Raw genomic sequence first — 22,561 nt, forward strand, 5'->3', positions numbered from 1 at the left:
GTCGTTCTTCCCGCGAACAATACGCGACTGGAACAGGAAAGGGAGGTAATGACAGTGGCACGTAAAGTGCCCTCCGCCACACACCGTTGGGTGGCTTGTGGAGTATAAATGTAGATGTAGATGTAGATGTAGCGATGGACGAGCTTGGAAATTCCTTCATCATAAAATTCGGCCGCCTGCGCCTTCAACCACGTGGCGACTGTCTTTTGTGACAGAAAAGGTGTGATTTTTGTGGATTTCCTGGAAAGAGGCACTACAATAAACTCTCAAAGGTATTGCCAAACTCTGCACAACCTCAGAAGAGCAATACAAAACAAGCGCAGCAGAAAGTTGAGCTCAAAGATCTTGCCGATTCACAACAACGCCTGGGCCCACACGGCAAATGCCACTCGTGAAGTTCTCCAATCTTTTAAGTGGGAGTTATTTCCTCATCCGCCGTACAGACCCGACCTGGCACCAAGCGACTTCCGCTTATTCCCACCAATGAAGAAGTGGTTGGCTATGCAGCGTTTTGATGACGGCGCACAGCTTCAAGAAGAGGTACTACGTGGTTGGAGGTGCAGGCGGCCGAATTTTACGACAAAGGAATTTCCAAGCTCATCCGTCGCTACGATAAGTGCCTTAATTTAAACAGCAACTATGCAGCTCTACTGTATGATTAAATGATGATGGCATCCTCTTGGGTAAAATATTCCGGAGGTAAAATAGTCCCCCATTCAGATCTCCGGGCGGGGACTACTCAGGAGGACGTCGTTATCAGGAGAAAGAAAACTGGCGTTCTATGGATCGGAGCGTGGAATGTCAGATCCCTAAATCGGGCAGGTAGGTTAGAAAATTTAAAAAGGGAAATGGATAGGTTAAAGTTGGATATAGTGGGAATTAGTGAAGTTCGGTGGCAGGAGGAACAAGACTTTTGGTCAGGTGATTACAGGGTTATAAATACAAAATCAAATAGGGGTAATGTAGGAGTAGGTTTAATAATGAATAAAACAATAGGAGTGCGGGTTAGCTACTACAAACAGCATAGTGAACGCATTATTGTGGCCAAGATAGACACAAAGCCCATGCCTACTACAGTCGTACAAGTTTATATGCCAACTACCTCTGCAGATGATGAAGAAATAGATGAAATGTATGACGAGATAAAAGAAATTATTCAGGTAGTGAAGGGAGAAGAAAATTTAATAGTCATGGGTGACTGGAATTCGTCAGTAGGAAAAGGGAGAGAAGGAAACATAGTAGGTGAATATGGATTGGGGGGAAGAAATGAAAGAGGAAGCCGCCTTGTAGAATTTTGCACAGAGCATAACTTAATCATAGCCAACACTTGGTTCAAGAATCATAAAAGAAGGTTGTATACCTGGAAGAATCCTGGAGATACTAAAAGGTATCAGATAGATTATATAATGGTAAGACAGAGATTTAGGAACCAGGTTTTAAATTGTAAGACATTTCCTGGGGCAGATGTGGATTCTGACCACAATCTATTGGTTATGAACTGCAGATTGAAACTAAAGAAACTGCAAAAAGGTAGGAATTTAAGGAGATGGGACCTGGATAAACTGAAAGAACCAGAGGTTGTAGAGAGTTTCAGGGAGAGCATAAGGGAACAATTGACAGGAATGGGGGAAAGAAATACAGTAGAAGAAGAATGGGTAGCTCTGAGGGATGAAGTAGTGAAGGCAGCAGAGGATCAAGTAGGTAAAAAGACGAGGGCTAATAGAAATCCTTGGGTAACAGAAGAAATATTGAATTTAATTGATGAAAGGAGAAAATATAAAAATGCAGTAAATGAAGCAGGCAAAAGGGAATACAAACGTCTCAAAAATGATATCGACAGGAAGTGCAAAATGGCTAAGCAGGGATGGCTAGAGGACAAATGTAAGGATGTAGAGGCTTATCTCACTAGGGGTAAGATAGATACTGCCTACAGGAAAATTAAAGAGACCTTTGGAGATAAGAGAACCACTTGTATGAACATCAAGAGCTCAGATGGAAACCCAGTTCTAAGCAAAGAAGGGGAAGCAGAAAGGTGGAAGGAGTATATAGAGAGTCTATACAAGGACGATGCACTTGAGGACAATATTATGGAAATGGAAAAGGATGTAGATGAAGATGAAATGGGAGATACGATACTGCGTGAAGAGTTTGACAGAGCACTGAAAGACCTGAGTCGAAACAAGGCCCCCGGAGTAGACAACATTCCATTGGAACTACTGACGGCCTTGGGAGAGCCAGTCCTGACAAAACTCTACCATCTGGTGAGCAAGATGTATGAAACAGGCGAAATACCCTCACACTTCAAGAAGAATATAATAATTCTAATCCCAAATAAAGCAGGTGTTGACAGATGTGAAAATTACCGAACTATCAGTTTAATAAGTCACAGCTGCAAAATACTAACAAGAATTCTTTACAGACGAATGGAAAAACTAGTAGAAGCCAACCTCGGGGAAGATCAATTTGGATTCCGTAGAAATACTGGAACACGTGAGGCAATACTGACCCAACGACCTATCTTGGAAGAAAGATTAAGGAAAGGCAAACCTACGTTTCTAGCATTTGTAGACTTAGAGAAAGCTTTTGACAATGTTGACTGGAATACTCTCTTTCAAATTCTGAAGGTAGCAGGGGTAAAATACAGGGAGCGAAAGGCTATTTACAATTTGTACAGAAAGCAGATGGCAGTTATAAGAGTCGAGGGACATGAAAGGGAAGCAGTGGTTTGGAAGGGAGTAAGACGGGGTTGTAGCCTCTCCCCGATGTTATTCAATCTGTATATTGAGCAAGCAATAAAGGAAACAAAAGAAAAATTCAGAGTAGGTATTAAAATCCATGGAGAAGAAATAAAAATGTTGAGGTTCGCCGATGACATTGTAATTCTGTCAGAGACAGCAAAGGACTTGGAAGAGCAGTTGAACGGAATGGATGGTGTCTTGAAGGGAGGATATAAGATGAACATCAACAAAAGCAAAACGAGGATAATGGAATGTAGTCGAATTAGGTCGGGTGATGCTGAGGATATTAGATTAGGAAATGAGACACTTAAAGTAGTAAAGGATTTTTGGTATTTGGGGAGCAAAATAACTGATGATGGTCGAAGTAGAGAGGATATAGAATGTAGACTGGCAATGGCAAGGAAAGCGTTTCTGAAGAAGAGAAATTTGTTAACATCGAGTATAGATTTAAGTGTCAGGAAGTCATTTCTGAAAGTATTTGTATGGAGTGTAGCCATGTATGGAAATGAAACATGGACGGTAAATAGTTTGGACAAGAAGAGAATAGAAGCTTTCAAAATGTGGTGCTACAGAAGAATGCTGAAGATTAGATGGGTAGATCACATAACTAATGAGGAAGTATTGAATAGGATTGGGGAGAAGAGAAGTTTGTGGCACAACTTGACCAGAAGAAGGGATCGGTTGGTAGGACATGTTCTGAGGCATCAAGGGATCACCAATTTAGTATTGGAGGGCAGCGTGGAGGGTAAAAATCGTAGGGGGAGAGCAAGAGATGAATACACTAAGCAGATTCAGAAGGATGTAGGTTGCAGTAGGTACTGGGAGATGAAGAAGCTTGCACAGGATAGAGTAGCATGGAGAGCTGCATCAAACCAGTCTCAGGACTGAATACCACAACAACACAACATGTGTTCTACAATGGATTCTCCCCACTTCTTTACAATTAAATCAGGAATGTTGTCACTGCCACTGGAGTGCTTGTTCTTTAGTCCTTTTATAGCTGTAAGTACGTCAGTATTGGAGACTTTGTGAAGAAACATTGATGCCTGTACTGGTATGGTTTCCATTAGTGTTTGGTGTTGAGTATTTGGTCTGTGGCAGTTTTTCTTTATCAGGTTTTCTGCTATTTTGCTAAAATAGTCATTTAAACCATTTACAATTTAGTGGGGATCTGAGATAACTTCACCATTTAGGTTTAGTTTTAATGTTTTGTTTATAACATGCTGCTTACTGTTTGTTTCATTTTTTACAACTGTCCACAAGCCTTTCATTTTATTGTTAGATTCCTTTATAAATTTACCATTGTATAATTTTTTTGCTTGTTGGATTACTTTTCTGTAGATTGAAAAGTAGGTATTACAATATGACCTAAACTGATCATTGACTTCATGGTGATTCATGTGATTTTTTAAGTCATGCTATTTTTGGCTGGAGATCCTTATCCCTTTTGTTTGTGTGTTTGTTTCCGATTTTCTTGGATTTCAGTGGAAATGCAGTATTGAAGTGGTGGAGAAATGTTTCATGGAAGGAATTGAATATGTAGATTACATCATTTTCTTTATAGACCTCTGCCCAGTTTTCAGCCCTTAGCAGATAGTTAAAAAGCCTTATATTATCAACATTAAATTGCCTTTGCATTTTAGTTTTTGTAGGATATTGTCTTATGTAATTTAAATTCACTGTTAGTATTTGGGCTTCATGGTCACTGTAACCTGTGCTGATGACTTCGATTGAGTGGTATGAAAATCTGATCTAGAGCTGTTTTTAAATTTTTTGTGATCTTGGTTGGTGTGTTTACAGTTGGGGATAGGTTGAATGAATTTGTAATATTCAACAATTCATCTTTGTTTTTCCAGGTGTGAGGAAGTCAATATTAAAATCTCCACTTCTTAATAGATTTTTGTTTAGTGAGTGAATTTTTGTGAGTAGCGCTTTGAGGGAGTGATTGAAGGTTTGGATGTTCCCATCAGGGGCTCTATATACATTCAGTATCAATAGGTTATAGTCTGTTAAGATAATTAAGGAGAATTCAAGGTCTGTTTCCATTTGCATATTATTGTACTTTGTGAGGCTTTTGTAGCTTAAGTTTTTTTCGGTATAGATTGCTGTACCACCTCCCTAACTTTTGTTCCGACAAGAAAAACCACCTGCAGTAAATTCGCCAAGTGGCGTTTTTTTTTTTTTTTTTTTTTTTTTTTTTGTTTTTTTTTTTTTTTTTTTTTTTTTTTTTTAATTTTGTCTTCTGTTGACCAGTGTTCAGTAATACAGAGAACATCTAAGGGTGACTTTGTTTTTTGGAAGAGATCTATTTCTATTAACTTATTAAACATTGACTGCACATTATGGTGTAATATTTTAAAGGATAGTACTGACTGTTTTCCAATGGAATGATTTTTGACACCACTCACCGGGTTTTCTTGTAGTTTTGGTTAATGAAGATTTCGCTCTACATCTGTTTTCCTTTGGTTTGCTGCTAGCAGGGAGCTACTGGTGTTCTTGCCCATAAAAAATCCTGGCTCTAGGCTGGAGGTCTGCATTTTCGTGTTGAAGATCTTGTCACAGTTTCCAGTGGTACTGATTTGGAGTGTGGCTGCACATTTTTTGCTATTTCCTCTTGGACGTCATGGGCTGACTGATTTGTGGCACTTGAGATTTTTGCACAGGATGTTGGTGGTGACTTGGTGCTGACTGTGGATACCTTCTTCTTTTCTAACACTGTTTCTAATGTTTTCCTTGATGATCCTGACTGCATATTCACTTTTGTTGTTGTTACTGATGGCTCTTCAGCTCCTGGTGCAGTTGTTGGTTGAGCTGCAGTATTGCTCATTCTTCTGAGATTCTCCACCAGATTAGCTTCATTGGACCACAGATATGTTTGATGTTGTGGTGTAACACATTTTAAGGCACTTCTTGTTACTTTTGATGGCATTAAGCAGATTAACATACAGTTTCTTTTTCCCATTTTTTATGTAAGTGAAGCCCATCCCTAGTGAAGTCTTTCCGTTGGAGGAAGCTACGAGGGCTATCCACAAAGTACATTACATTTTGGAATTAAAAATAAATAAAGTATTGGAAAATTTTTCATTATATACAGATGAAAGCCACACTTAAATACTACTTTTCTACATAGTTGCCATTTAAATTAAGGCACTTATCATATTCTACACAGAGTACGCGAAAGAACTTGCCCCCCTTCTAACAGCCGTGTACCGCAAGTCTCTAGAGGAACGGAAGGTTCCAAATGATTGGAAAAGAGCACAGGTAGTCCCAGTCTTCAAGAAGGGTCGTTGAGCAGATGCGCAAAACTATAGACCTATATCTCTGACGTCGATCTGTTGTAGAATTTTAGAACATGTTTTTTGCTCGAGTATCATGTCGTTTTTGGAAACTCAGAATCTACTATGTAGGAATCAACATGGATTCCGGAAACAGCGATCGTGTGAGAGCCAACTCGCTCTATTTGTTCATGAGACCCAGAAAATATTAGATACAGGCTCCCAGGTAGATGCTATTTTTCTTGACTTCCGGAAGGCATTCGATACAGTTCCGCACTGTCACCTGATAAACAAAGTAAGAGCCTACGGAATATCAGACCAGCTGTGTGGCTGGATTGAAGAGTTTTTAGCAAACAGAACACAGCATGTTGTTATCAACGGAGAGACGTCTACAGACGTTAAAGTAACCTCTGGCGTGCCACAGGGGAGTGTTATGGGACCATTGCTTTTTACAATATATATAAATGACCTAGTAGATAGTGTCGGAAGTTCCATGCGGCTTTTCGCGGATGATGCTGTAGTATACAGAGAAGTTGCAGCATTAGAAAATTGTAGCGAAATGCAGGAAGATCTGCAGCGGATAGGCACTTGGTGCAGGGAGTGGCAACTGACCCTTAACATAGACAAATGTAATGTATTGAGAATACATAGAAAGAAGGATCCTTTATTGTATGATTATATGATAGCGGAACAAGCACTGGTAGCAGTTACTTCTGTAAAATATCTGGGAGTATGCGTGTGGAACGATTTGAAGTGGAATGATCATATAAAATTAATTGTTGGTAAGGCGGGTACCAGGTTGAGATTCATTGGGAGAGTCCTTAGAAAATGTAGTCCATCAACAAAGGAGGTGGCTTACAAAACACTCGTTCGACCTATACTTGAGTATTGCTCATCAGTGTGGGATCCACACCAGATCGGGTTGACGGAGGAGATAGAGAAGATCCAAAGAAGAGCGGCGCGTTTCGTCACAGGGTTATTTGGTAACCGTGATAGCGTTACGGAGATGTTTAACAAACTCAAGTGGCAGACTCTGCAAGAGAGGCGCTCTGCATCGCGGTGTAGCTTGCTCACCAGGTTTCGAGGGGGTGCGCTTCTGGATGAGGTATCGAATATATTGCTTCCCCCTACTTATACCTCCCGAGGAGATCACGAATGTAAAATTAGAGAGATTAGAGCGTGCACAGAGGCTTTCAGACAGTCGTTCTTCCCGCGAACAATACGCGACTGGAACAGGAAAGGGAGGTAATGACAGTGGCACGTAAAGTGCCCTCCGCCACACACCGTTGGGTGGCTTGTGGAGTATAAATGTAGATGTAGATGTAGATGTAGCGATGGACGAGCTTGGAAATTCCTTCATCATAAAATTCGGCCGCCTGCGCCTTCAACCACGTGGCGACTGTCTTTTGTGACAGAAAAGGTGTGATTTTTGTGGATTTCCTGGAAAGAGGCACTACAATAAACTCTCAAAGGTATTGCCAAACTCTGCACAACCTCAGAAGAGCAATACAAAACAAGCGCAGCAGAAAGTTGGGCTCAAAGATCTTGCTGATTCACAACAACGCATGGGCCCACACGGCAAATGCCACTCGTGAAGTTCTCCAATCTTTTAAGTGGGAGTTATTTCCTCATCCGCTGTACAGACCCGACCTGGCACCAAGCGACTTCCGCTTATTCCCACCAATGAAGAAGTGGTTGGCTATGCAGCGTTTTGATGACGGCGCACAGCTTCAAGAAGAGGTACTACGTGGTTGGAGGTGCAGGCGGCCGAATTTTACGACAAAGGAATTTCCAAGCTCATCCGTCGCTACGATAAGTGCCTTAATTTAAACAGCAACTATGCAGCTCTACTGTATGATTAAATGATGATGGCATCCTCTTGGGTAAAATATTCCGGAGGTAAAATAGTCCCCCATTCAGATCTCCGGGCGGGGACTACTCAGGAGGACGTTGTTATCAGGAGAAAGAAAACTGGCGTTCTATGGATCGGAGCGTGGAATGTCAGATCCCTAAATCGGGCAGGTAGGTTAGAAAATTTAAAAAGGGAAATGGATAGGTTAAAGTTGGATATAGTGGGAATTAGTGAAGTTCGGTGGCAGGAGGAACAAGACTTTTGGTCAGGTGATTACAGGGTTATAAATACAAAATCAAATAGGGGTAATGTAGGAGTAGGTTTAATAATGAATAAAACAATAGGAGTGCGGGTTAGCTACTACAAACAGCATAGTGAACGCATTATTGTGGCCAAGATAGACACAAAGCCCATGCCTACTACAGTCGTACAAGTTTATATGCCAACTACCTCTGCAGATGATGAAGAAATAGATGAAATGTATGACGAGATAAAAGAAATTATTCAGGTAGTGAAGGGAGAAGAAAATTTAATAGTCATGGGTGACTGGAATTCGTCAGTAGGAAAAGGGAGAGAAGGAAACATAGTAGGTGAATATGGATTGGGGGGAAGAAATGAAAGAGGAAGCCGCCTTGTAGAATTTTGCACAGAGCATAACTTAATCATAGCCAACACTTGGTTCAAGAATCATAAAAGAAGGTTGTATACCTGGAAGAATCCTGGAGATACTAAAAGGTATCAGATAGATTATATAATGGTAAGACAGAGATTTAGGAACCAGGTTTTAAATTGTAAGACATTTCCTGGGGCAGATGTGGATTCTGACCACAATCTATTGGTTATGAACTGCAGATTGAAACTAAAGAAACTGCAAAAAGGTAGGAATTTAAGGAGATGGGACCTGGATAAACTGAAAGAACCAGAGGTTGTAGAGAGTTTCAGGGAGAGCATAAGGGAACAATTGACAGGAATGGGGGAAAGAAATACAGTAGAAGAAGAATGGGTAGCTCTGAGGGATGAAGTAGTGAAGGCAGCAGAGGATCAAGTAGGTAAAAAGACGAGGGCTAATAGAAATCCTTGGGTAACAGAAGAAATATTGAATTTAATTGATGAAAGGAGAAAATATAAAAATGCAGTAAATGAAGCAGGCAAAAGGGAATACAAACGTCTCAAAAATGATATCGACAGGAAGTGCAAAATGGCTAAGCAGGGATGGCTAGAGGACAAATGTAAGGATGTAGAGGCTTGTCTCACTAGGGGTAAGATAGATACTGCCTACAGGAAAATTAAAGAGACTTTTGGAGAGAAGAGAACCACTTGTATGAATATCAAGAGCTCAGATGGCAACCCAGTTCTAAGCAAAGAAGGGAAGGCAGAAAGGTGGAAGGAGTATATAGAGGGTTTATACAAGGGTGATGTACTTGAGGACAATATTATGGAAATGGAAGAGGATGTAGATGAAGACGAAATGGGAGATAAGATACTGCGTGAAGAGTTTGACAGAGCACTGAAAGACCTGAGTCGAAACAAGGCCCCGGGAGTAGACAACATTCCATTTGAACTACTGATGGCCTTGGGAGAGCCAGTCATGACAAAACTCTACCATCTGGTGAGCACGATGTATGAGACAGGCGAAATACCCTCACACTTCAAGAAGAATATAATAATTCCAATCCCAAAGAAAGCAGGTGTTGACAGATGTGAAAATTACCGAACTATCAGTTTAATAAGTCACAGCTGCAAAATACTAAGGCGAATTCATTACAGACGAATAGAAAAACTGGTAGAAGCTGACCTCGGGGAAGATCAGTTTGGATTCCGTAGAAATACTGGAACACGTGAGGCAATACTGACCTTACGACTTATCTTAGAAGAAAGATTAAGAAAAGGCAAACCTACGTTTCTAGCATTTGTAGACTTAGAGAAAGCTTTTGACAATGTTAACTGGAATACTCTCTTTCAAATTCTGAAGGTGGCAGGGGTAAAATACAGGGAGCGAAAGGCTATTTACAATTTGTACAGAAAGCAGATGGCAGTTATAAGAGTCGAGGGGCATGAAAGGGAAGCAGTGGTTGGGAAAGGAGTAAGACAGGGTTGTAGCCTCTCCCCAATGTTATTCAATCTGTATATTGAGCAAGCAGTAAAGGAAACAAAAGAAAAATTCGGAGTAGGTATTAAAATTCATGGAGAAGAAGTAAAAACTTTGAGGTTCGCCGATGACATTGTAATTCTGTCAGAGACAGCAAAGGACTTGGAAGAGCAGTTGAATGGAATGGACAGTGTCTTGAAAGGAGGATATAAGATGAACATCAACAAAAGCAAAACGAGCATAATGGAATGTAGTCAAATTAAGTCGGGTGATGCTGAGGGAATTAGATTAGGAAATGAGACACTTAAAGTAGTAAAGGAGTTTTGCTATTTAGGGAGTAAAATAACCAATGATGGTCGAAGTAGAGAGGATATAAAATGTAGACTGGCAATGGCAAGGAAAGCGTTTCTCAAGAAGAGGAATTTGTTAACATCGAGTATAGATTTAAGTGTCAGGAAGTCGTTTCTGAAAGTATTTGTATGGAGTGTAGCAATGTATGGAAGTGAAACATGGACGTTAACTAGTTTGGATAAGAAGAGAATAGAAGCTTTCGAAATGTGGTGCTACAGAAGAATGCTGAAGATAAGGTGGGTAGATCACATAACTAATGAGGATGTATTGAATAGGATTGGGGAGAAGAGAAGTTTGTGGCACAACTTAACTAGAAGAAGGGATCGGTTGGTAGGACATGTTTTGAGGCATCAAGGGATCACAAATTTAGTATTGGAGGGCAGTGTGGAGGGTAAAAATCGTAGAGGGAGACCAAGAGATGAATACACTAAGCAGATTCAGAAGGATGTAGGTTGCAGTAAATACTGGAAGATGAAGAAGCTTGCACAGGATAGAGTAGCATGGAGAGCTGCATCAAACCAGTCTCAGGACTGAAGACCAAAAGAACAACATATGTAGAAAAGTAGTACTTAAGTGTCGCTTTCATCTGTATATAATAAAAAAAAATTTCCAATACTTTATTTATTTTTAATTCCAAAACGTAATGTACTTTGTGGATAGCCCTCGTATTTACATCTAAAACTCTGATGTGCTCACTGTAAGATGCCTTCTGTATCAAGCAACCGTTCATTTTGTAGATTTTGCAGTTTTCATTTGGCATGTCATATTTATATGGTATTGTGCATAGAATTAGTTGTGTTTGCCTAGTTTTTGTGATGGTTTCATCTAGTGATGTCATAAAACCATGTTTTGATCCATTAACATCGTTTGCACCAGCTAAGACGACAACACAATCATTTTGTCCTAGACTACATGTTTTCTTTTGTATATTGCATGTTGCTTCCTTGAATATAGCATTTGGCTTTATCAAAGATGTAAATTTATAGCTGGTTGTTGAAATTTTGTGCAGTACTTTTGCACAGTTCCTATCGTGACTAACTGAAAGTAACAGTAAGTGTTTTTTATTATTTGTAAGCTGACTCATGTTCGTGTTTGTTTTCAACTTACTGCAGTCATTTCTCTTAACCATTTTTAAATTTCATGAGAAGTGTTCAGAAGCCCTTTGTAGGTTACCTTTGTTTATTGTTTCACATTTTTCATGTTCACTCTTCTTCAATGGAGCATCGCTTCTTTTGTTAGTACAAATATTTAACACAACATCACTGTACAAATTTCGAACTTTTTCCTGATGTGGCAGTTCACAAAGATTTTTGAATGATGAGGATAATGTTAACCAAATGTATCAAAGATTTCACCCATGAATACTGCAATGACAAAGCAGAACCACATGAAGCAGGAGTAATCAATAATTCAGAGGTAAATTTGGAAGAATAACTCGACACGAGGCAAGGTTCATGTGATGAAAAACTGGGAGTGCCAGCAAATGAGGATTTTCAGTCTGAAATACTGAAGTTAATGAGAGTCTTAAATAAAAGTATAGATAAATATTTTAGTGACATTAGAAGTAGCAACAGAGAGCATTTTCATAGTTTAGAATCAGAATGGACCATTACTATTGGTAGAGAAGAATGACAATGAACTGAAAATTGTGATACAAAATTAGATCCTTCTAGCAGTGACAGTCAATGTCAAATACAAATGTAACTGAAAATGAATGAAGTAAGAAAATGGAAATTGCCACTGTTCAATTTTGTCAGGATGAATTAATAGCAGTAGTTGAGTCATGTTCCTGTAATGATGGTAATTAAATAATTTGTGAAAGACAGCATGTAAATACCATTTATATACCAGTTCTGTGGGTTGAGCAAGAAGTGAGTAATGTAAATAGTAACACATTAAAATAATGATGAAGACATATGTTTGCAAGTAGTAAATTTGGTGGTTCATGAAGTAGAGGACAGTGTGGATGAGTATCAGTTTGGAAAAGAATGTAAGTTATTAGTAATTAATAGTAATGTAAATAATTTATAATTAATTGAATCTGATGCAAGTGATGTTAAAGACTGTGTATACACATTAACTGAAATGGCTGTTCAAGTTGATAAACTTATAATGAGGAATGTAAGCAACGTGAAATTAACAGCAATGATCTGGTAAAAGAAAAAGTACAAAACTTCTGTAGTTAGTAGCAAAAGCAATGAAAAACAGTTTGTGGAAGTTAATGTAGATAGTGTTGTAATAGAAAGTAAGTACACTGGAAAGAAGATTGTTGTCAAAGCAAGGAAGTCCAGAACAAAGAGGTCAGTTGCTAAATTACCAGTAGCTTCTGTGTAAAAATTATTACAAGTAGATTATTATTATGATTATCAGCATGAAGTAAAAAGTGTGATGAGAACACGAAGAATTTTTGGAATCAATAATAAACAGTCTGCAAAAAATAATGTTTAATAAACATATACAGATATTAGTGCTTAAGGTAAATGCATGCTTTGCTGAGCTGTGAAATTCTGTTCTTCCTTTCTAGAATCACTCCATTCTGACTATCCTGCCCTTAGCTTGTAAAGTGAAAAAATTAATTATCTCCTACTATCCACAAATGTAAATAAAAATTTAGCATGTCAAGGATCAAATTTTTTGTGAATTTTTGAGTTAAATGTTTTGTGTGATAGAGCATACTGACAAAAGATAAGAGAATGGAAGCATATACAGGATCTGCTAGCCTTTATAAAGACCAAATCATAATATTTTTTGTCTGTAATGTCGAATTTTTTGAGTCTATAATAATGGATTTATTTCAGATAATAATGCAGTTTAAAATAAGAAGTAAGATAGAGTCTAAGAAAATACTAATTGTCAGAAAATATTGAGAATATGTATGCATGAAACTTAATGAAAATTTTTATAACAGCATCAGGAAAAGATCTGGCTAAAGATGTGATTCACTTTCAAAATGGTTTAAATGGTTCTTTCACTATGGGACTTAACATCTGACGTCATCAGTCCCATAGACTTAGAACTACTTAAACCTAACTAACCTAAGGACATCACACACATCCATGCCCTAGGCAGGATTAAAGCCTGTGACCGTAGCAGCAGCGCGGTTCCAGACTGTAGTCCCTAGAACCGCTAGGCCACAGTGGCCATCGATTCACTTTCAAACATGTAATTAAAAGTGAAAGTCAGTTTAAAGGAAAGTTAAGTCGAATTGTCTATACAAAAGTTCATGTTTTCAGTAAGTTTGTGCCAGATTGTAGCCCTTCTGACCAAAATATATTGCAGTAAACATAAAGAACATTGCCTACAGTAAAATGTTTATTAAAAACAAGGTGTGTCAAAAACTGCCCTTTGGGCTTGAGAAAGGTAAAGTGTTTGTATATCATATATAATGTGCCTTGAAATAAATAATCTTTCATTTGCTATGCAATAGAAAGTAATATTCTGCTGGTAAGGTGGTTTGTTACTGGTTACTGTCGAGCGTCATTCTGTAAAGTCCTTTTTTGTGGATGGTAATGAATTGGTGAAATATTAAGAGAGATACGGAATAGCAAATTTAATAACATATTATGAAGTATATACATGAAGCAATGATTAGGGGCCATCTTTGTGGTAGCTTTTTTTTTTTCAGTCAACAGGTTTTTTAAGTACAGAAATAAGTGAATAATGGGCCCTGATAAATTGTAAGGTGTGATGATGATATACAAGAGAGTATACATCATAAATAGAAGGACCACTTCCTGTTGAAGTTGGAAAGAATATTTGACCAAGAATTGATATGTAGTTATCGACCTAGTAGAACTGTTCATGATTAGAGTGATTCTTCATCGAATACACACTGTAAAGAAAATTCTAAAGAAACAGCAACTACTATATAACAGGTATACAACAAAGCATAGGGCAATGCACAGCGATGTTAAATGAAATACATTTTTGTGTCACAAGGACAATGGGTGAAGTCTTCAATGACTACCATAAATTATTTCACTGAAAAACCCCTCACAAAACCCAAATAAATTCTTGTCATATGAAAAACTTGCCACTAGCACTTTAGTTAGTATCCAGATACTCATCAATGACACTAAAGGTAGCAAAATAAAACCAGAAAGGCTGAATTGCATTTTCAAATGTTTCTCTACAAATGAAGATGTAGGCATACTGCACCAGTTTATTTCTTGTGCCATAGCAAAAACACTTGTTAAATATAAACTGATGCAGCTGGGTGCACCTTGGTCTGAGGCACAGAACAGAAGAGATGCTGCACACTGTGTGGTTTTTAGGTGTGTAGTATTTCTGCCAGACTGTTGTCTTTAGTTGGTGTGATTCTATAGGTGATAACAACAAGCATCAGTATTTCTTCTATGAAAGCTTCACACAACCTGTTTTTCACTTGCAATTTGAATGAGTACAGTATATGCTCTGCTTCCTCATTCTACTGTGGGTGGAATGGCAATGGAGTGAAGAGGGTAATGCCATTGTGTAAAAATTATTACAAGTAGATTATTATTATGATTATCAGCATGAAGTAAAAAGTGTGATGAGAACACGAAGAATTTTTGGAATCAATAATAAACAGTCTGCAAAAAATAATGTTTAATAAACACAGTGTGGACATGAACTGTGGTCCATTATTGGTGACTGTAGTTTGAGGCAAAGTCTCAACTGCTACAATTTTTGTGAGGACTTGCAAAGTCACTTCTGTAGTGGTGGATCACATGTCATCACATAAGGATAATTTGAAAGCCTGTCAGTCATCACAAATGACATAGATTTACAGAATGGTACCTGATATCTACATGAATGCAAACTTATGGTTGTTGAGGTGCAGACCGTGCATCAAAAGTCTGAGGTGGGGCTGGTTGCAGCTCAGCAGAACATTTGCATATGCAGGCCATGTGTTCAATCTCTGAGTCTACGACAGACCAGCAGAAAAAATTACATGTGAGGACCTATATTCAGGTCAGCCCCAGTGGCCCCAGTTAGAAGAGCTAATGTCTGAGACCTTAAGGCAGGAGGCATAACTATCTGCTGTTCACATCTTTCAGTGCTAACGAGGGAACCTCCCCATCGCAACCCCCTCAGATTTAGTTATAAGTTGGCACAGTGGATAGGTCTTGAAAAACTGAACACAGATCAATCGAGAAAACAGGAAGAAGTTGTGTGGAACTATGAAAAAAATAAGCAAAATATACAAACTGAGTAGTCCATGCGAAGATAGGCAACATCAAGGATGATCTGGGCTCAGGAGCGCCGTGGTCCATGGTTAGCGTGAGCAGCTGTGGAACGAAAGGTCCTTGGTTCAAGTCTTCCTTCAAGTGTAAAATTTTATTTTTTATTTTCAGACAATTATGAAAGTTCAGGCACTCACACATAATCAACTTCACTCTCCAAAATTCCAGGACATGTTCAGATTTGCTTGGACATATGCAGGATTTGACGGTCTACACACGGAAAAATTTGAAAACGTTAAAAACATATGTTTTGACAGAGCACAGGTAAAAGTGTACGACTGTGAAACTGTTGGATTCATTTGTTGCAGTTTATGTGACAAACTCTTATGTTTTCATCACTTTTTTGGGAATAATTCTCACATCCACAAGAAAACCTAAATCGGGCAATGTAGAAGAATCTTTTTACCCATTCACCAAGTGTAAAAGTTAGGTGGGTCGACAATATATTCCTCTCATGTGACGCACATGCCCTCACCAGTGTTGTATAGAATATATCAGACGTGTTTTCCTGTGGAGGAATCGGTTGACCTATGACCTTGCAATCAAATGTTTTCGGTTCCCATTGGAGTGGCATGTCCTTTCGTCTACTAATCACATGGTTTTGCGGTGCGGTCGCAAAACACAGACACTAAACTTATTACAGTGAACAGAGACATCAATAAACGAATGGGCAGATCATAACTTTGTGAAAATAAAGAAAAACTTTTCACTTGAGGGGAGACTTGAACAAAGGACCTGTCGTTTCACAGCTGTTCACGCTAACCACGGGACCACGGCACTACTGAGTTCAGATCATCCTTGATGTTGCCTATCTTCGCATGGACTACTCAGTTTGTATATTTTGCTTATTTTTTTCATAGTTCCACACAACTTCTTCCTGTTTTTTCGATTGATCTGTGTTCAGTTTTTCAAGGCCTATCCACTGTGCCAACTTATAACTAAATTTGAGGGGGGTGCAATGGGGAGGTTCCCTTGTAAGTAAGAATGGTCCATCTATTACCAATAGCTGGTGACAAAGACAGAAATAATTTCAAAGAAGTCCCTTTGTTCCAGGCAACAGATACTCAGGCCAACAATTTTTGTTCAAAATCAGTCACCTGCCAGAGCATATTATATTGCTGAGAGGCATGTCCTACAGTATGTGCTGTCACTGGGAGCCTATCCATCGCTTGATGCAACTGCACTCCAACTGCAAACAGACAACTTTATTTTTATTGAATATTGTGTCTGGGAGACACAATAATGCATTTACATTTGCTTGTCATGCTGTGGATCTGTAATGTATTTCATAATGGACGCATTTAAGAAAAGGGCCCATTACACCAAGTCTTTGCACTTCTTCTAAGAGGCTGAAGAGTGCTAAAGAGCAGATTATAACCAGTGACATTATTAAAATTTGTTTCTATACAGGAACATATGGAATTTCCTTACAATGTAGAATATAGCTAGTACTTCTACAGCAAACTTATTACTAAAACAACCAAATTTAGCTGCTCTTGCAAATCTAAACAATATTTTCATCCACATATAAGACATTGTGTGTAGTTATGGTAACAATTAAATTGTAATTACAACAACAGTGGTAATAACATTCCAGCTGGCTGACAGACATGTTATGTACTAGGAAACTAGCTTACCTATAGCATTGTACAGAGGTTTTCCTGTATTTGGATCCCATACTATAGTAGTCTCCCTTTGGTTGGTTATACCAATAGTTACAATATCAGCTGGGTCAATTTCATGTTCTTTCAAGTTTTCTACACACTGATTAATAGTTTGAAGTACAGCAGACAAAATTTCTACTGGATTCTGCTCAACCCAGCCTTCCTGAGGGCATTCCACATTTATATCCATTTGATGGTAAGTGAGAATTTCTGTTGTGCGTGCACAAAAAACCTAAAGCACAAGATAATTTAAGATTAGGTATTTGCAAAACAATATTTTCAGTTTTTGAAAATTATACACTAAGTAGTACTCAAAATATAAGCAACATCTTCCTTTTCTTACATTCTTGCAATAATTTGACATTTTTTCGCTTGATCTGAATGTACCAATTGGAAACAGAAGTAGAGATTTTCAAAATCTTACAAAAATTTCCCTATTGTAAAGATATATTTTATTTTTATCCAATTCAACAAACCAGATAATATCAAAGTTTTCAGTTATTTAACCTGACGTAAAAAATAAATAAAAACTATTCATTGTGTTCACATCACAGGTCTAGCTGCCACAGCTACACATTGAAGGACTGTAACACACAAGTTATCTACTGTACACATATTATGCATACCACATGTTTCAAAATGAACCTTTGGATCTTTAGGCTTTGTAGTTTTTGTTACATTCAACTTACAATTATAAATAATACATTAAATGAAAGAGCAACTCAAATAATTTTGTTTGTATACCAGTGTGCATGTCAAAGCACTGTTTCCTGTGTGAACAGAAAGCTTTTTGTGTTTTACAGTTTGCAAGGACTAAAGTTGTTGTTACAGTGCCAAGTGCATCGCATACTAAGGCCCACTGTAATCCTCCAAGTGACAATAGCATCCATGGATGGTATTATCAGTTTGAGGACACTGGCTGTCTAGAGGGATAGTGTATGAGACAACCAAGACTGACTGAAGTTTGTTTTGAAAGAATGGAGAGTCTTTCACACATAGCTGCTAGAAAAAATTTGGAAGGCTAGTCATGAATTAGCAACTCCAGTGACATCTGTATGGAGACTTAAGAAAACACAACTACACCCTTACTATCTGCAGTTACTAAAGCTCTAAAGCATACAGCCTATGGTTTATGTGCCAACAACGTAGACAAAATGTTGCTGATTTGCTCTTTCATTTGATGTATCATTTATAATTGTAACCTGGATGTAATAAATGCTACAAAGCCTTAAAACAGTGATATTCATTTTGAAACACCCAGTATTATAATCACTGCATAAAATTTACTACTCTTTCAAAGGTGGAAAAGCCTTCCAGCAGTGGTTTGGACAATCTTGAATCATAGAACTCATAAAAGGAAAGGAAGAATGGTTATAACCACAAAAAGTGAATTAAGTTTCAGACCATCCTAAAGAATACTTTGAGGATCTCTTTGAATTACATGTCATATATGTATATTTGGTAAAAATCAAGCTACTTCTACATGTGTACAACATAAGGCTCTATCAGTACAGGGGAGTAGTTAATACTGGACAGTCAATTACAAAGTCATACAGTACGTCATTCGTTAGAAAGAAAAAAATAGTGCTTCACATGAAACAATTATATCATAAACATTGCTTATTATATTGAAATTTGGTCTTTTCTGCAAAATAAGTACGTATGTATGTATACACCCTTATGTTATAACAAACCACACCAATTCTCTTTTTAAACATCAGTCAACAATACCAAATTATATGAGCACTATTCCCAAGAGTCGTGCACCAAAAGTAATCTCTGAACACACTATAGCCACATATGCATCTGCTTTCTGCTATATTCTCTCCACTTGGCAATCGGCCAACTTTTACAATTTTAATAAATATATCACATTACTATGAATGAAGACTTAACAACCACTCGGCATTTCAGCCGTGATTCGACTCCCCACTCACAACAAACAGTAGGGCAAAGATATCGCATTAAGACCAAGCTACGTTACAACAAGTCACCGAATGGGTTGTTTTTGGTTTGTCAGGCAATTAAATGGGGTATTACTAATATTTTGCATAATAATTGAAAATCACTACATAAAGAATCTCAAACGTTGATTTTTTGTTATGCAACATTAATCAACTGACCTAGGGTTTCTTATGTCTACCATGAGCTAAGCCCTGCAGTAATATTCCTACAGAGGATGGAACATTGAGGTGAAACTTGTCAACACCAATTTCTTTTCAAATACATAATTCATTACATTGTTCCAACTATAATAAACAAACAGTTACACTGCAATAGTGACATAATTACAATTTAGATATAATAATAAAAGAGAGGTTTTGTTTGAGTGGGATCAAAATTATTCACTCAAAGTATATAACGAAAGTCTAAATGAAGAACTGTGGTAAAAGGCCTCCTTGACAGATATTATCAATGGATAATTTGCTAGCTCCTTAAACATGTTCTTACATTAATTTGAATACAGTTTTCTACAAACGCAGGAGAGAATCAGTTCAGACAAAAGTGCAGAGAAATAGTGATTTACATCTAGAGTCAAGATTTTACATACCAGGGAAAGATAAATTTATTTAATTGTAAATAATAACAGAAGCTGCATTATAGACAGTAATATAAAGTCCACCATAGTATTATCAAGAAGTCAAAGTGTATCTACTACAAACAAACAAAATTGTTATTGTTGTTGCTTTTAGGGTGCTGGTGGCATGGTCATAGTGCAAGTACAAAATCAGTTACAAGTGGTTATTTAAGGAGCTGAAAATAATAATTAAACACAGAAGGTTAACAAAGAGTGATTAGAACATTAAGATGTACAAAAACATTTTAAATTCGAAGTGACGTATAAATGATTGTTATCTTCATCAGCTGCTGTATTAAGGCCTCCTTGGGACTTTCCATGGATTACAGTATTCAGCTATATGCATCCACAATGCTCCTGCATGTTTTCTAATATAATTAGTGTCAGACTTTTCTTATCATTTGGAATCCACCAAAGAACTTCCATGATCCATCGACCACAAATTCATCTGCTTACATGTCACATCTTTCTTTATCACATCTACACCCAACCCCTTGCCACATGTGTCATATTCCTGTGAAAAGTCCACGTGTAAGCCCTCTCCTATACAATGACCTAACATGGTTTATTCCAATCCTACCCCAGGCCTATCCTACACTATCAGAGTTAAGATCACCATGAAAACAGTCATTTCATAAACCAATTCTGGTGTACCTTTTCCACAGTCAATTATGCATGCTTGTCCAACACTCAACTGTCTACTCACATGAATAACTACCGTAAACTGTGACCAAGAGCAGAGCTGACCACCCAGTGGCAAAATATGCCGACAAGCACAACATACTTGATTTTGAAAGGTTGTAATACATTCATCTATCCCCAAATTTGCCTGGCCTCACTCTCCACTAGCACTTGTTCCACACCCACCTCCAACCCTGCTACAACATCTCAGTTAGACAGTGAATGGTTACCTTGTCTACTTGACTTACTTGTAACAATTTCCTTTATAAAAAACAACAGAGCAATTTAAAAAGTACCCTCAATTTGAGACATCAGTGTATTGCACCAAAGAGTTGAATTACATGGTCAAAAGTAGTTACATTAGAGTAGCAAGAATATTCTGAAAAAGATAGATTGCTACTTGCCATAAAGGTGACAGGCACAATGAAAAGACAGGTAGACAGGCACAATGAAAAGACTGTTATACTTTGAACTTTTGACCAAAGTCGTCTTCAGAAAAGGCAACACACACACACATTCACACAAGAAAGCACATTTTACACACACATGACAGCTATCTCATGCAAGAATGCAACTATTGGGTTGAATGAAAGCAGCAATCCACAGTTGGGCAGGAAATGGGGAGGGATGGAAAGGTATGGGTGGATGGGTGGGGGGAGGGAAGAGTGCTGTCTGGCAGTGTGTGCAGGGACTAGACGGCAGCAGCACCAGACTGCCAGCCACAACACTGAGAGGCTGTGGGAGAGGGGAGTGGGGGGATCAGACTAGGAAAGGATGAGAGAAAGGGAAAAGACCAGTGGGTGCATTGACACACAGCAACGCACGACGACTTGAGAGGAGGTGATAGGACAGAGAGGGTGGAGGAAATTGTTGGGTGGAGGGCATGATGACAGTAGATTATTATAGTTTGAGGCCAGTGCGATTTTGGGAGCAGAGAATGTGATTTAAGGATAACTCTCATCTGTGCAGTTCAGAAAAGCTGGGATAATTTTGGGAGCGGAGAATATATTTTAAGGATAACTCCCATCTGTACAGTTCAAGAAAGCTGGAGGTGGTGGTGGTGGTGGGGGGTGATACAAATGGCCTGCACTGTGAAGCAGCCATTGAAATCAAGCATGTTATGTTCAGCTGCATGTTGTGCCATAGGGTGGACCTCATTGGCATTGGTCTTGGTAGTGGCCATTCATCCTGGTGGACAGCTGGTTGGTAATGATATGCACTATTCAGCTTAAAGATGGATTTTTCTTTTCGTAAGGAAAGAAAAATCCATCTTTAAGCTGAATAGTGCATATCACAGTCACAATACTAGAAGGAAACATGATATCCACTATGAACAGCCAAATCTAAGTATGGTGCAGAAAGGAGTCCATTTCAGTGGCTGTAAGATTTTTAATGCCCTCCCTTCAAGAATTAAGTGTTTGATAGATGATGATCTCCTGTTCAAAAAAACCTTAAGGCAGTTCCTATTGCAAGGATCATTTTAAACATTAGAAGAGTTCCTGAACTACAGTGTTTAACATCTCTTGTATTGTAAATGTATGCCCAAATTTGTATTTGTAATACCGAATATTTTTATTGTAAACATATATTTTGCAATATTTATTTCTTTGTAACACTTATTATTTTGTAATCTTTATCTCTCTCTAAAACGTATTTTTGTAGTGGGACCTAAGTTACTGTTCACTGTTTTTTGTTTTGTAATCTCTATCTATATCTAAAATGTATTTTTTTTTTTGTAGTGGGACCTAAGTTGCTGTTTATTGTTTTTGTTTTGTTTTATGTATTACCATAAATTCTGGCCAAAAGCTTGTAAAATTGACACGTTCCATATCCTGTGATACTGTCACAACATGGATCACCGGAACAAGAGATAAATAAATAAATAAGTCATACCATAAAAGGCTGTGTCTTGATGCAGCAGAGTGTAACAAGAACTTCCTTGCTCAGTGTGCTGAAATTATCATAAAGGCCTTCATACACAGGTAATAAACCCCAGACTTAGACCACAAACAGATTTTCTGTACCATTTCCCCACAAATCCCCAGTCCTCCCACTACCTCAATAACCACTTGTCACTCAACAGCACCCTGGACTGGAACAACTGAAAC

At 38.1% G+C, this 22,561-nt stretch overlaps 1 protein-coding gene across 1 annotated transcript in view; it reads right to left on the bottom strand.

Annotated features, from left to right (window-relative positions):
• LOC126156806 (glycerol kinase-like) overlaps positions 1 to 22,561 on the bottom strand; it is a 286,026-nt gene that overhangs the window by 235,003 nt on the left and 28,462 nt on the right. Inside the window, exon 2 of the mRNA XM_049916333.1 lies at positions 17,168 to 17,426. Coding sequence (XP_049772290.1) covers positions 17,168 to 17,426 — 259 coding nt within the window. The remainder of the gene's footprint in view (positions 1 to 17,167; positions 17,427 to 22,561) is intronic.

Source organism: Schistocerca cancellata, chromosome 2 (genome assembly GCF_023864275.1).
Source record: "Schistocerca cancellata isolate TAMUIC-IGC-003103 chromosome 2, iqSchCanc2.1, whole genome shotgun sequence".
Lineage (NCBI taxonomy): Eukaryota > Metazoa > Arthropoda > Insecta > Orthoptera > Acrididae > Schistocerca > Schistocerca cancellata.